This window comes from Leishmania martiniquensis, chromosome 24 (genome assembly GCF_017916325.1).
Source record: "Leishmania martiniquensis isolate LSCM1 chromosome 24, whole genome shotgun sequence".
NCBI lineage: Eukaryota > Euglenozoa > Kinetoplastea > Trypanosomatida > Trypanosomatidae > Leishmania > Leishmania martiniquensis.
In genome coordinates this window covers 657265-672240 of record NC_090159.1, presented here as the reverse complement: position 1 = coordinate 672240, position 14976 = coordinate 657265, and the positions used below count along the sequence as shown (strand labels likewise).

The 14976-nt window shown below is 59.9% G+C and overlaps 4 protein-coding genes across 4 annotated transcripts; all 4 read left to right on the top strand.

The window, feature by feature from the left end:
• Positions 1 to 2503: 2503 nt before the first annotated feature.
• Positions 2504 to 6469, top strand: LSCM1_05138 (uncharacterized protein; the record flags this gene model as incomplete). Its single annotated transcript, XM_067322611.1, has 1 exon — positions 2504 to 6469. One exon carries the CDS (start codon positions 2504 to 2506, stop codon positions 6467 to 6469), a length of 3966 nt encoding a protein of 1321 aa, XP_067178474.1.
• A 2192-nt stretch (positions 6470 to 8661) lies between these two features.
• On the top strand, positions 8662 to 9012 carry LSCM1_05137 (uncharacterized protein; the record flags this gene model as incomplete). Its single annotated transcript, XM_067322610.1, has 1 exon — positions 8662 to 9012. The coding sequence occupies one exon, from the start codon at positions 8662 to 8664 to the stop codon at positions 9010 to 9012; it is 351 nt and encodes a 116-aa protein (XP_067178473.1).
• Positions 9013 to 10690: 1678 nt separating this feature from the next.
• On the top strand, positions 10691 to 11506 carry LSCM1_05136 (uncharacterized protein; the record flags this gene model as incomplete). Its single annotated transcript, XM_067322609.1, has 1 exon — positions 10691 to 11506. One exon carries the CDS (start codon positions 10691 to 10693, stop codon positions 11504 to 11506), a length of 816 nt encoding a protein of 271 aa, XP_067178472.1.
• A 1000-nt stretch (positions 11507 to 12506) lies between these two features.
• Positions 12507 to 14813, top strand: LSCM1_05135 (uncharacterized protein; the record flags this gene model as incomplete). Its single annotated transcript, XM_067322608.1, has 1 exon — positions 12507 to 14813. One exon carries the CDS (start codon positions 12507 to 12509, stop codon positions 14811 to 14813), a length of 2307 nt encoding a protein of 768 aa, XP_067178471.1.
• Positions 14814 to 14976: the final 163 nt, after the last annotated feature.

Genomic DNA, 14976 nt, shown 5'->3' with positions numbered 1-14976 from the left:
CCCTTCCCCACCCGGCCCCATCTGTAACGCAAAAGGCAGCAAACCGCCAGAGAAAAAGACCCCCACGAAAAAAATTTCTCTCCCCTCCCCACCCCCCCCACACACACACAGACACAGCCAGAGAGAGAGAGACAGCCAAGGGACGAAGAGAGCGAACACGCCAACACACCGGCAAAGGGAAAAAAAGAACAGTTGAAGAAAAAAATCCACAGAGCAAAGGAGAAAAAAAACGTCGACGGCATCTCCGAAAAGACGCCTCACAAAAAGCGCTCACTCTCTGGCACACGCACACAGACAGACATCACACATCACAGACAGGGAGAGAGAGAGAGAGTGAGAGGATTTGTTCGTAAAGAAGAGCGCATGCAAACACATACACGAAAGGAGATAGAAAGGAAGAAAAAAGGGTTGGTGCGTCGGAGAATGGGGGGAAGGAGTCACACATGCACACGCACATCTACAGGTACGTTTCTTATCTGTCTGTGTGTGAGCGTGTTGCGAAGTCTGCGTGCTCTCCGTCATTTCACCTCTAATACCCCTACCTCCCTCCCTCTCTCTCTCTCTCGCTCCCTTACCTCGCTGCTGTCGCGTCTCTCGCTGCCTGTCCTTACTTCTTTGTTCTCTGCCCTCCCTCTCCCCGCCCTCTCCAGCTGCCGCATCGCCCTCCCTGCCTCGCACGCTCCGTTTCCCCACCCCTGCCACCGCTCGCTTCTCCAACTTTGTAACCAACGCTCTTAACCCCCTCTCGTCCTGCTGCTCTCCACTGCTCTCCTCCTCCTCCTCCTCCTCTCGCTCTCTGTCCTCGCATTCCTCTACAGGTAACTCACAAGAGGTCCAATTTCAAGCCGGGCCGCGGCGGCCGTGGTGCTGGCCGTGGTCGTGGTCGTGGTAGTGCTGAGCCACTCCAGGCGCTCGCCGCCTTCATGACTATGCTTGGCGCCGCCAGCGGCTACCGCGGCCGTGGTAGCCGTGGCAACGGCGCTCGCGCCGGCGGTGGTGCGCGTGGCGGTAGCAGTCGTGGTGTTAACTCGTCTGGTGGCTTTCAGCCGTATCAGTAAATGGCGGGCAAATATGAGAAGAAAGCTGAGGGCAGAAAAAAGAAAAAAGTGAAGCGCCCGCATCGTTACGAAAATCTAAGGTGGCGACTGGAGGCCGATGCCTCTCACCAAGTGGGGGGGAGGGGCAGCTGAATTACATGGCAAGTGGAGGCCTGCAAGGAAATCAATGTGTGCGTGTGTGAGTCTATGTCGTGAGGGCACATGTATGGCTCGAGTGGAGGAGGAGGAGCCCACAGATCCATGCAGTGGAAGGCAGAGATGGCTCTGTGCTGTACCAGCTCTCTGCCTTCTCTTCCCCTTCCCCTCCCCTTCCTCTATTCAGGACCTCTTCGTTACCTTTGGTTTTTTCTTCGAAGCGCCCTCCGGTACAGGCACATACACTCGCATGTCCGCTAACCTGCGCAGGGAGGGCCTCGCCTACTTCATCATCCCTCTCCGTCCCTTTACTCCCATTTGTCGACCCATTGCAATCGCAGGCGTCGATAGAGACCCGACCCACACACCTACGCACGCAGCATGCATCGAAGCACTCGTGCATCCGTTCGTGTCTGTGCGTGTGTGTGTGTGTGTGTCGTGTGTGTGTGCGATGACTTCCCCTCTATGCTCTCCACTCTCTTTTCCTTGTGTGTTGTAATCGCCTTTCGCATGGGCGCATCTTTGATGTCGTTGCGCGTGCCTTCGCGTCCCGTGCGGCTGTATGTGTGTGTGTGTGATTGAAAGATGTGGTGGACTGAATACTAATAGACAAGAGGGTAGAAAAAAAAAAGAAATCGCACCCCACCTCTGCTGCCCAGACGGGGAGTGCAGACGAGGTGGTGATGAAGGGAAGGGCGAGGGAGGTTCGGGCATTACCGTATCACCGCCAGCGGTGGCGTGCAGTCGCGTCTGCTCTTGTCGCCTCCTCCCTCCCCTGCCCTCGTGCTCGAACCGCACACATGCATCTGAGGTCTCATCGCACGCTGGGAGGAGGAAAGCGAAGGCCAAGCGGCTCACCTAAGCGGTCACTGTGACTGCAATTACCCTTCCCCCCCTCCCTCTTGCCCGACTCTTACGATGTGCGAATGATGTGCCCACGTTTTGCCCATGAAGAGGGCCAGCGCTGTCGCAGAGCTAGCCTTCCCCTTCCCCCTCCCCTGCCTCTTTGTTTTCCCTCTCCCCATCCCCTCGTCCCCACCCCATTTTGGCCGCCGTCCGTAACGCTCTCTCGCTCGGATCGCCCTTCAGGCACAGTGCGGACAGCCACACAGACTAAAGTATACACGTAAAAGAGCAACCACAGCGTCCCACACACGCACGCATTACGCATCGTTTCGGCCCCCTTCGGTAGCTAAGCGTTCCACTTATCTTCCGCATTGAGCAGGTGTGAGCTTGAGTGTCGGCTCACCGCATTCTCAACGCTGCCGCGCCTCGCCTCCCTCCCTCCCTCCTTCCCCAGCCGTTAGACCATGTCTACCGTAAGCACAGAGGGCAAGTTAGACTGGTACTTGGGTGGCGAGTACGCCCTGCGCACCATTGGCGCATACCTTCAGCTGGGCATTTCACTCGGGGCGGTGCAAGCCCGCCACGCCTGTGTGCCGTACAAGCTCGCCGCGTACAAGGCAAAATGTGTGTGGCGATGCAACATCGCCGACGCGCCTGAAGACGGGCCTATCTATTTCGATGAGGAGTGTAGCACCAAAAACGTGGCACGGACGTCGACTGGGCGCGCTGTCGAGAGAGCCGCCTCGTGGTGCGCCCAGGCGAGCGACGCCATCGATCCAAAGTTTTTCCTGGCAGAGCTTCTGGCCAAGTTCGACTCGCTGGCCGCCATCACTCATGGTGAGGCCGTTGACGTGCGGCTGCTGCAGCGGCTCATGCATCAAGACCTTCTAGTGTGCAGGCAACGCGAGGCGCAGGTCGCTGCTGGGGCGGCTGTACCGAGCGGCAGCAGCAGCAGCAGCGGCAGCGGCGGCATCCACGCCAGCGAAGAGAACATCGTCTTCCGCCTTGCCGAAACGGACGCCACGTATGCGTCGGTGGTGGCAGCCGGGCACCCGGTCACCATTACGTACCGCGACTTAGTCGTTCTCATAACACTACTCAGTGAGGCCATCGCGTGGGACCTTTTATGGATCCACGAAGGGCAAGACCGGCAACGAAAGCACCAGCAGTCAAAGGTGGTCGACGCCGCAGCGCTGATGCAGCTGCCACCACCGCCGCCGCGCACTATTGAAGCGGACTGCCTTGCGCTCATGCTGCCCAACTCGGTGGAATATAACGCAGTGTGGATGGCGGCCGCGCGGAGTGGTCCGCTGCACACCCTCCTCGAGGTTCTCTACCGCAACAGCAACAGCGAACACCCCATGGTAGAGCGAGGAGCCTACCGCCCTTGCAGGACTGCGCTGCTGAACACAAATCTGGCCAGCAACGCCATGCTATACCACGCGATCGAGTGCTCGGGAAGTACCATGATTGTGATGCACGTCGCCTACGTACCCCTCCTTTTTCGCAGTGGAAAAGGCGACGACGCCGACGATGACCAGAGCGCGACGCTCAAAATGGAACTTCACGTGCCGTCCCATGTCAAGCGCATCTATCTCTGGCGCAGCACCAACGCTGCGGGGCAGCCCATTCATTCCGCCATGACAGCGGAAATGGAAGAAATGCTGAGAGCATTCAATGCACAAGCCTATGGCAACGCCGATTCGCTGAAGGCAGCCGACGGCTCAGTCGACGACAGTTGTCTGACCCCGCCATCCACGCCGCTGCTGGATCTCTACGATGTGGTGAAGCCCTTTTTCTTGCGCGCGCAGGCCGTTCCGGCCTTCACGATAGGCGAGATGCGGCACACCTACCTCATCAGCAGCCCCCGCGCGCGCCTCCTCATGCAAGTTATTCTCTCCCACCCGCCACCATCGTGGAAGTCCTTGCTGGCCCTCAGCCCACCCGCGTCAGCCAAAAACGATAGTTCAGGCCCCTCCGCGACAGTCGCCGGATCGGTTAGGGGTCAACAGCAGTTGCAGCAGTACAAGGCCAAGATGGCCTCCATCCTCTCTCGCCTGCTTCGTCGGTTCCACCACACCCAGCCAATCCTCCTCATCTATACCTCCGGCACGACAGGCCTACCCAAGGCCGCACGGTTCAGCCACCTGCGCTTCTTTGCGACTGGCTTCCTCTCCCGCGTCTTGCATTACCGCGACAAGATTGCTGAGACAGTTGTGCAGCAGATGGACGAGGTGGACTACGTCGCCGCCCACCCGGCGCCGGCTGCCGCAGCCTCAGCAACTGAACTGCCGTTGCAGCAGCGGCAAACCTCCTCTTCCTTCCCAACTTCCCTTACAAAGCCGCCCGCGTCCGGCAAGACGGAGGACGGTGGACAGCCAAGCATCGCGAGCAGCAACGAGCACCACTGCCCAGTGGTGCCGCACGTCTTCGGCATCGACTCCCTCGACTTCATGCGGCGCAAGCGCAACATTGTCGAGGCGGCCCTTTTTGCCATGATGAGCGTCTGCCTGTGGTTTCTTCGCCTCTTTGCGGCTCCCTTCGGGCTGGAGTACTTCCTCGTCGCCGCGGTGGAGCAGCGACGCTACACTCCGGCGCAGCTCGCCGCCATCGAGAACGAACGCCGTCTCATCACGCTCTACGATTGCCTCCCTATGTATCACACCGTCGGCAGCGTCTTCTGCCTTGGTCATCTCCTACATGCTCTGGAAGAGCAGCAGCGCGCGTGGTCGCAGATACGCCGCTGTGCGCCGCGGCACATCCGCCTCGCCGCCACCGTGCCCACTGTGCGCATGATTCTCCGCTCCAAGTTTAGCGCCTCGCAGTTTCGCAACGACCTGCAGCGCTATCACGTAACAGTTGTCCAGTACATTGGTGAGGTCTTGCGGTACGCCGTGCTGTATGAGCGCAGCCACCCGCCTGTACGGGCGACGCCGACCTCGGCTGGCCCAACGGCGAAAACGGCCGTGGGGACCGAGACGGATGCGTTAGCAGCACTGAACCGCACGACATGGCGGGTGCCGTACGCCTTCGGCAACGGGCTGCGCCAGGACATATGGCTCGAGTGCATGCGCCGCCTGAACATCTCACATCCCGTTGAGTTCTACAGCTCCACTGAAGGTAATATTTTCCTGCTGAACCTCTTCGGGATGCCGGGCATTGTGGGACACATCCCGCGCTTCCCGCGCCCGATCGAGTGGCTCAGCATGCAATACTTCCCCATCTTCCCATTCCGGGTGCTGCGATTCGATGAGGAAGCGCAGCAAGTGTACCGAGACCCCAAGACAGGATACTGCGAGCACTGCCCCGTCGGTGATGCGGGGGAGGTCGTGGGGGAAGTGATCGAAGGCTTCGACATCTTCGCGCTTCGCCGCTTTGACGGGTACCAAACGTCCAACCACAGCGCTATTGCGGCCAATGACATCTCTCTCGGCAACGCCAACGGTGGCACCAAGGCGAAGAGGGCGATCGCAGTCGACCAGGAAGAGGATAAGGCGGCTCGGGAGCGCAAGGTCGTTCGGCATGTTCTATGGCCGCACCGCAACGACTGCTATTTCCTCTCCGGCGATCTGATTCGAATGGACCGCTTTGGTTTCTGCACGTTTGTCGACCGCGTCGGTGACACCTTCCGCTGGAAGGGAGAAACTGTCAGCACGCTTGAGGTGTCCAACGCTCTCAACTCTATCCACACGACGCGCATCGGGGTGCAGGAGGCGGTCGTGTACGGTGTGGAACTGCCAGGGCGCGAGGGGCGAGCTGGCATGGCGATGCTGAGCCTGCAGACGCGGCACCTGAGCTCGTCTTCGGATGGATGCAGCAGCACAAGCCCCGAGATGACCCCGTCCCGGTCGCGCTCCCCCTCGCAGCCGCCGTCCCTCATCCTTGCAGAGGAGCGCCGCTTTCTCCAGGACGACCTGTATGGCTTCCTCACAGGCAAGGTTCGGCGGAACGGCGACGGAACAGCAAATCAGGCGATGCTTCCGGCCTATGCGATTCCGCTTTTTCTTCGAGTGCAGGATCCGGTCGCCGACGATGACGATGGCGGTAACGGGTCGAACGCCTCCGGGTCGTGGTCCAAGAGGCATTCCGTTTCTGAGGATGCGACGCAGACCTCAACGTTCAAGTACAAAAAAGGGATCCTCGTCAAGCAGGGCTATGAGTTTGACGGGAGCTCAACGACGTGCGCGGAGGTGCCGGCGAGCGCGTGGGGAAGTGGTGGCAGCAGTATTATTGGCGTGAACGAGGCGACGACAACGCCCTACGTGCGTATCTACGTGCTCGTGTCGAACCAGACGGTGCTCAAGGAGTTGGCTTTGCCACCAGTTGGGTCGAAGGGTGGCAGGAATGCCACCCGCACGGCCGGTTACGTCCCGCTAACAGCTTCGACTCGTGCTCTTCTCGGCGAGAATATGGAGAAGTGTGGCTGGTGAGGAAGGGGGGTGGAGAGCGCGCGCCTCACTCTCAGTGACGGAACTGACGACTAATCGTGATGGGGTGTCGCTGGCACATCTGATTGCATGCACATATATGTGTCTGTGTGTGTCGTCTCTTCTGCCCCCCTACCCCCTCCTCCCTTTCGCCTTCGGCATCCCCTATAACGGCGGGGCCCACCTCTGTGTGGGGGGGGGGGCTGCGCTGCGCCCGTCTGCCTGTGGCCGCGGCGGTCGTCTCTGTTTTACTTCGTTTCGCTTTTCGGTTCTTTGTTTGAATTCGCGCTCTCCCCTCTCAGTGCGTTGCACGCGATGGACCCGATCTTGCCGACCACGCCAGCGGCCACCGCCATCCCTGCCGCAGCCATCCACGACCTCATCTCTTCTTCACTTGCCCACTTTGAACTTCAGTGCAGCCGCGGCAGCGGCGGTGGCAAAGGAGGGGAAATCATGTAGAAATGGTGTCGACGACGGAGGCAGAGGAGGACGTGTGTGTGTGTGTCGGTCGCATCGGTGGTGATGTTTTTTTCTTGCTTTCTTCCTGCCTGACAGTGCACGGAGGAAACAGGACAGCCTTCGGCGAAGAGAGCGCAACCTCAATCAGCTAGGGGGAGAGGGGCAGGGTTGCCGTGGGCCTTTTAAATGCCCGTGTTAGCTTTCGCCTGACCCCCCCCTCCTCCTCCTCTTCCACTCTCTATGGACGTGTTGTGTGTATGAGTGTATGTATGTGCAGCGGTGAAGTCGGCTTATGTGCATAGCAGTATGAGGTGGGGTCACATGCGCCCATGTTGCCCACCGCCTTGGCCAACAATGGGTCCCCTCATCACCCGCCGACGCCGCCCCTCCCTGCCGTTCTTTCTCCCCCCCTTAAGCGCTGCTTCCCGCTATTGGGTCATTCTGATTCATCTGTGAGTATGCGTGGAGGCCACGTTATCAAGTGCGTTCTGGGGCGCTGGTCTGCCTCTGTGTGTGTGTGTGTGTGCCCAAGTGAAAATTGGGGGAGTAGAGGGGAGGAAGTACGGTTATCTTTAAGGCTTACCATACACATCGTCAGAGAGAGAGAGCACCGCAGCTCCGGAGGACGGGGGGCGGGGGCATAGAGGGGCGGATGTCCAGCTGCGCAGATGTACGCGCGCACACTTACGTTTGGGCTGTGCTTTCTCTCTCTTCTATGTTTTTGGTCTGTAAGCACGTCGCCGCGACCGCGCCGGCATCAGCGTCAAGAGCAGCGGTACCCTCGCCCGGCGTGTACGTCCGCTAGCCTCAGTGCTTCCAGCAAACCGCTGCCCCCATCTCCACGCCGTGCAATCAGCATCAGCGCATGCGCGACACAACTTCGATGCTGTCTCTACTCACGCACCACGTATTAGGGGATAGGCCGCGTCCCACTACAGGTATCCTACACTCACTTCCCCCTTCAGTTGCCCCACACACGCACACTGCTGCCGGGGCGCCGCGAAAGCCTATCGGCACAGGAGCCGAGAAGGACGAGTCTTTCGGGCACACCTCCATCGATTCAATCACGCATTTCCCTCCCCTCCCTAGTCTCCCAGCACACTCTATTCCTCTTCACTCGTCCCCTATGACCAAGGGGGACGCCTCTGTCTCTGTCTGTGTGTGTGTGCGTGTGTGCGTCGCATTTCAAGGGAGGGAGGGGGGAGGGGGGGCAGTGCGTCCCACTCTCTGTGGGAGGCAGCCAAGCAGCTCCCCGAGGCCGGCGTCGTTAGGGCGGCTGTGGGGCCACCGGCGGTGTGGCAGAGCCCCGGGGGAGAGCGAGGGTGAAGTGGGATGGGAGGCCCGTCAGTTCGGTGTGGCGCGTAGAAGGGGAACTCTGGCCATGCACACACACAGATATATATATATGCATACATACATGTATTCCCTCCTATTATTTTATTGCACTCTGGTGAGCACAACGCATGCGGCGGTCAGCAGTGCGCGTGCATTCCTCCGCACTGGAAAGCACTGCACACGCCGACGTTGGCATGCATATACGGGGTGCTGTCTCCTGCGGGGCTGCACTCCTCACGCGCACGCTTCACCCACTCCTTCACCCCTCTGCGTCCCTTTCCTGTCGTATCGGCAACGCCCATGGTCCCGCTCTCTCTCTATAGCTGTACCAGCGCATTCAGCTTACGCACACACACACAGTTTTCTTCCTCTCCATATCGCAGCAGCAGAAGCACTCGAGAATGCAGCCAAAGGCGTCTACGATCTTCACCATGAAGGACAACAAGAAGTCCGCGTCCGTGCGTGTCGGCAGGCCAATCGAGATCCTCCTGAAAGGTAACCCGACAACGGGCTACACGTGGACCCGCCTCGGCTTTGCTGGCAAGGAGACGCTCAGTGATGACAGCTTGCAAGTCGTGGTTGAGTTCTCAGCAACAGAGAGCACACCTGGGTTGGTTGGGGCTGGCGGCCTCTACAGAGTGACGGTGACACCGAACCACAAGGGTCATCATACCTTGCAGCTGCTTTACACACGCCTCTTCGATGTCAGGGTGGACGATGAGAAGTACATATTGCACCTCCACGCTGAGTAACCAGGAACAACCGCGACAGGCACAGAGCAGCGAGCAGAGGAACGGCAGGACGCGTGTGTGCGCTGGCACGCGCTTTGGCTCACATCTCCGCGCACTCGCAGTCTCAGCCCTCCTTGCCTGTCCCAGCACCGTTTTCTTTCCCATCTCATCTCGCGCCGACCAGCCTCCATGTATGCATCTGCTTGGCATGCGTCTTGTGCTAAACGCATGATAATGCAGACAGGATTGGTGGTGCCGCGGTCGTCTGTGCAGTGCAAAGGTGAGGCAGCGGCATGTGGGTCTCGTACCTTTAGACAGGTGCACATGGGCCACCTGTGTGCGCATGTGACTCTGCAGATTCTGCCCACCCACTCCTTTACCCGGCACGTCGCATCACATCATGTTGAATCACCGTTGTCTCGCTGCCCTCTGCCTCTTCTCAGTGATGCCGGTGTTCACGTTGAGGGGCGAAGGGGCAGAGCAATACCATTGTGCAAGCCCCATGCCACCCCTCTGCACACACGCACACGTCTGTCTGCTCAGTGCGCTGCATCTCTTTTTCACATAGTCACCTCGCTTTGATAGTGAAAGGAGCCCCCTCCCCTCCACACACACATTAAAAAAAGATGAGTCAAGACGTCCTCACGTCTCTTCCCATCTCCCTCATATTGTCCTCGCGAGATTTTTCGCCCGCTAGCGTGGAAAGAAGCGGCACCCATCATGGCCCTCTCCAGGGGGTGGAGGGAGGGAGGGAGGCACATAGTGATGGACAGGCGGCGTCATGGCTCTCCTCCACCCACCCGCCCAAGTCATGCCTGCTTCGATACGTTTGCTTACTTCCCTTTCTGCGTTTTTTTCTTTTCCCTGGGCGGTAGCGGTGCCCTTCTCCCACCTTGGGCACTCCTCTGCGCTAGCACGTAGAAGCATGTGTGCCGATGCTGATGTACGCCTCGACGCTTTCACTTGCCGGGCTCTTCTCTCTTCGAGCCCCTCACCTGTTGTCGCTCGCGTGCCGACGCCCTCGCCTCCTTCTCGGGCGCACCGCTGCGCAGATATACGCTCCAGCCCACACCGTCCCCCCTCTCTCTTCCTTTCTCTTTTTCATCTCGACGCGCCGTTGAAAGGCACCCGTGGCACCCTCTCCGTCAGCTCTCAAGTCCCTCCTCGTTGATGTGCATAAAGGGGCTAAGGCCTTCCACGGCGTTCGCTGTAGTGGCACGCAAGCCACAAGCACGCCGGGGCAGTCTCCCACCGTGTGGTCAGCACACACACACACACAGACAGACTTGCACAGATGAGCACTTCATGCCCAAGCAGTGGCGAGGAGATGTCACCCCCGCTTACCTGTTGATCTACTGATTTCTCTCTCTCCATCACGCACACTCTCTTGCTCGCTCGCTCTCTTTCTCCGTAACAACGGACTGCTCAGAAGCGGTCCCCTTACCCTCAAGCACACACACACACGCACGCACGAGAACACCGCAAACGATAGACCCATAGACAAGCACACACACACACGCACACTCTTGCGCCCTATCGGTCACTCCTCCAGGCACTCACTGCACTGCCTGCGCCCACAAGCGAAGACGTGTTTGCAGGCAGAGAACATCTGCACGCGCTGTTTGCTGCACATATTAGACAGCAGGGTGACGAACGCACATACGCGCAAAAGAAGGCGGCTCCATCGTCACCTCCTCAGATGCCTCTGCGAATCGGCAACTTTAGCGTGTGCTGCTACCACGACTGCACCAATGCAGCAGCCATTCACGCAGAACTGAAGCGGCGCCACATCGATGCTGCTGTCGTGGATCACACCTTTCTGATATCGCCGCTTCACCTCGCCGTGGCGCTATTTCGGGTGGAGGCGAGTGCTGACTTGGTGGCAAGCCGTGCACCGTCTACCCTTTCCCTTCCGTTTGCGGGGGCGCCTTCGCCGTCGTTGGCGTCGACGGAAACGTCCCCATCGCTGCCGCTGCGGCCCCAGCAGCAGCCGGCGCGGCGAGTATCGAACAGTCGCCAAATTTTTGCCGCTCTGTCCCTCTCCCACAACTTGGACCGCATCCTGCAAGTGCTTCCCCCTGGGCCGCAGACAACCAGTGTGGTCATTATCTACAGGCGCTGCAGCAGTGCACGTGCTGCTACTTCGGCACCCTTCCCAGAGGATGTGGGAGGTGGCACTGCGTCTTCGCCTCCAGAGCAGGACGGCGAGGTCCTTGATGCCGCCATTCACACCTGCGTACAGATGACGAATAGCACCGCACAGGCTCATGAATTCGCGCCCATCACAGAGCCCTTCTGGACTGGTGCTGCGTTTGCCTTTGCAGACGTGTCCAAGGTGACTCTCTTCTACGGCATCTCTGAGGCTATGCTCCTCGCAGCCCAGCGCAGCATGACTCGCTCCGACGTGCGCCGGCTGTGCGTCGGCGTACAGTCACAGGCAGAGCAGGCGCGGGTACTCCGGTGGCATGCGTTGGAAGTCTGCGTGACAACGCTGTTATCCGCCTGCACGGCGTAGGTGCCCCGCCCTCTCTGCCTCTACCGCTATCCCGTCTATCGCGAAGAGGGGTGTGGGGAAGAAGATGAATAGGCGAGCCGTGAGGGGGGGCGATTGCAGCCCCACGCTCACACATGAATAAAAAAAACACGCGCGCACCGTGTGAAGTGCGGCTCACGTGCACAGACGAATTTCGCGCTCCGCTACGCAGATCAAAGGGCTGAACTTCCGCAACAGAAAAAAAGAATAAACCGAAGGCACACGAGAGGGGCTCTCTTGCGGTGTGTGTGAGTGTGAGTACGTGCGGCAGAGATGTGCCGCGAAGAGGCCGACGCACTGCCCTCTCATCACCCCTTTTTTTGCGCTATCGTTTTCATCTTTTCTGCTCGATGGCTCGCTGCCGTCGCCATGAAGACGACGGCAAAAGGTCGTATGCTACGCCGCGGTGTGCTGCGATTGGCCACGCGAATCGTGCGGCCTGCCAACCCGACGAGGACGAGTGCGCCCAGAAAAAAATATCATGTGTGGCATATAAATACTCGTCACCTCTCCACTCACTGCACCCGCCGCCCCTCTCAGTTGCCTCTCCTGTACTGCACGGCAGCAAAGGTGCGAAGAAAGGCACCAAAAAAAGCAAAAGAACGCTGCCACGCAGACGCACAGAGAGAGGGGAGGCGTATTCATGCGCGAGTACCCCTCTCCACCATCACCGCCACAGACACACACACATACACAGAACTAAGCGATGTTTGCGCAGCAGTGCTCTCGAGTGTGCACGTGGAAAGTCGTTCTTCTCACTCGCTCTCTCGCTTCGTCTTGGGAAGGGAAGTCCTCGGCGAACGCCGTGTCGGGAGCAAGTCGAAGCCGCATCGACGCGGAAGAGAAGCGCATCGCAGAACGAGTAAAGGAGCAGCTCCCCTGACGCCCCTGTGCGGGTGTCACCGACCTTCCTACGCATTCACAGCGACGCACGCCTTCCGAACACCCTGCGTCAACTGCATCCAGAAGCTAAACGATAAGGATGGCTGGAGCTGCTCCTTCCCACTGTGGCGATGACGCACGCCTCCACCGCGTTCAGGGCGACGATCAGGATGTATCTGACACCTCAGCAGTCTCCTTCCCACCTCAAGTCAAGTGGATCAGTGCCGAAACGGGGTGGGGTGTCTTCGCAACTCGGCCCTATCAGACAGGCGACCACGTTCTCTGGGAGCCTCCGTGGGTGTTTGCGCAGTCTTACAAGACATGGAACACGCGTCCAGCTGAGACGCGCAGCCGCGCGTCCACGTCGGTCTGTGCGAGGGACAGCTCTCCATCTCCGCAAACAGATATTTGGGCCCCTTCTGCCGACAGCACGGGTCACAGCGAATGGACGAGTGGTAGCACCTGCATACCTGTAGAGGGTGCTGCCACAAAGGAGCAGCTGGAGCGCTTGCGGTGCTGCTTCGGGTGCGGAGCACCGCTCCTAGCGTTCTTGCGAGAGGAGTGCGACCGAATCGATGGCGTATTGCAAGCAATGAAGCAAAATGAGGGCATGGAGTCAGGCAACACCTCACCAAAGAATGTGTGCGAAAGCGGTACTCGGATGATGCAAGCGCCTGTCCCGGCGACGTGGGACCTGATCCTTGACGCGAATGTGCAACACTTAGCGCAGACACCAGGAGACGCATCAGCCGAAGCATCTCCGCCAGCGCACACTGTCAGGAGTGCAGGGACGTCAGCTGCAGCTGCAGCAAGTTCACGCCCGTATGTAACGGAGGTGGACGTGGCAGGGCGGCAGCACTGTGTGTACTTCTGCATGCCGGCCTGTGAGAAGCGCGGCCTCATGGAGGAGGGAAAGCGCCTTGTTCTGGCCTCGCCGCCCCACAGTCGCCTGAGCATGAGCAGACCGGGGCCGGAAGGCGCGAAGCGTGATGCGCCTTCCGGCGCTGCTGGTGGGACGGCCTTAACACCGTCATCTGCAGCGCAGACGCCACTCGTCTCGCTGCTCCGCTATCCTACTCCGGACGCCGTCGTCGGCTTCGCGCAGCACCCGCCACCTGTCGCCTTGCGGTTGAAGGCGTGGCCGACGCGCCTTCACGTGCTCTCCTCCCTTCACTCGGTCGCCCGGCGCTGCAACGAGCGGGTCTGGCTGCTCACTCTCCTTCTCGCTAAGCATCAGCATTGCACATTGACCTCGGCATCCGCGGCAGGCACGTCTCCGCCGCAACCACGGCGCTTTGTAGCGTGGCTGCGGGACACCGTAGCCCCGAACTTTCGCATCCGGCTGGAGGAGATGCTAAGGAGCTACGCTGAGGGTGCAATGCATCTCCTCTCTATGGAGCAGCGCGCGCTGCTGAAGTTCACCTGGCACCTGCTCACATGGTGGTGGCTACTCTGTTCTGCAGAAGAGTACACAGCGATAGCAACCGTGGCGACAGGCGCGAGCGTTACTCTACCTGCATGGCCCCCATTCTTGGACCCGCACCACGCACCGCTGGAACAACTCTCGTCGTCGTCCCCTGCGGCCACCAGCGAGGCACAGGTGCTGGAGTGGGTGACGGGTGCACTCTCCATAGCGCAGTCGACAGCCTTTCCCCTTCAGCTTTACCTGCAGCTGTACTGGCTGACGAACGCAAACGCCCACATGTACATCGTCGCCAGCCCTCTCTACACATTGTGGTGCCGGTGGCTCCAAAGCAAGGCCGACTGCGGAGACGCGGCAACCGTGGACGCACCGACGATGACAAGCCACAAAGAAGGCACCACCGCACCGCCGGAGAACTCGGTCAAGTTGCTCGAGCGACTGTGCGCGCTCTTTCACAAAAGAAGCGTAGGCGGAGTCGATGCGGCGTTAGGGGCAGAGGTGGCGCACGGCAGCGGCGAGGAAGACTCCCTCCACGCCGCTGGCGTGGCCCTCTACGCCGTCGCCGCAAGGCTAAACCACAGTTGCGTCCCAAACGTGTGCTTCCAGCCCACCATGGGTCCCGTGGCGGCGTCGGTCGTGGCGCTGAGATCGATCGAGGCTGGCGAGCAGCTCTTCACCAGTTACATCCGAGTCGAGGACTTTGGGGAGCAAACAGGTGCAGCTGCCGCGCGGCGGCGGCGGTACCTGAAGGACCACTACGGGTTTGACTGTGGGTGTGCCCTCTGTTTGCGCTCGCAGAACCTGCCCGAGAAGGGGAGAGAGCATGAGGGGCGGCCTCCGCACAACCGCCCTCCCCCCTCCGCCCTCTCTCTGTCTCTCTCCATGGCGCGGAAGAGAGCGACTCGGCAGCATAGATGCGGGGCGGCATGTGTGCGGCCTCCACTTCGCCGGGTGACGGGAAGCAAACAAAAGGGGGGGCGGTGAGGCGGTGGAAGTGTGCGCTAGACACTGCACCGCCCACTGCGGCAAGCAGAGTGTGGAAATGGAAATGGACGCAGGAATGGCGAGTGTGTCGATGTCACAGCGTTTGAAGAGGTTGTTGCGGATGGCGACACCTCCATCGTCCTTCTCTGGGGCATACGTCTCG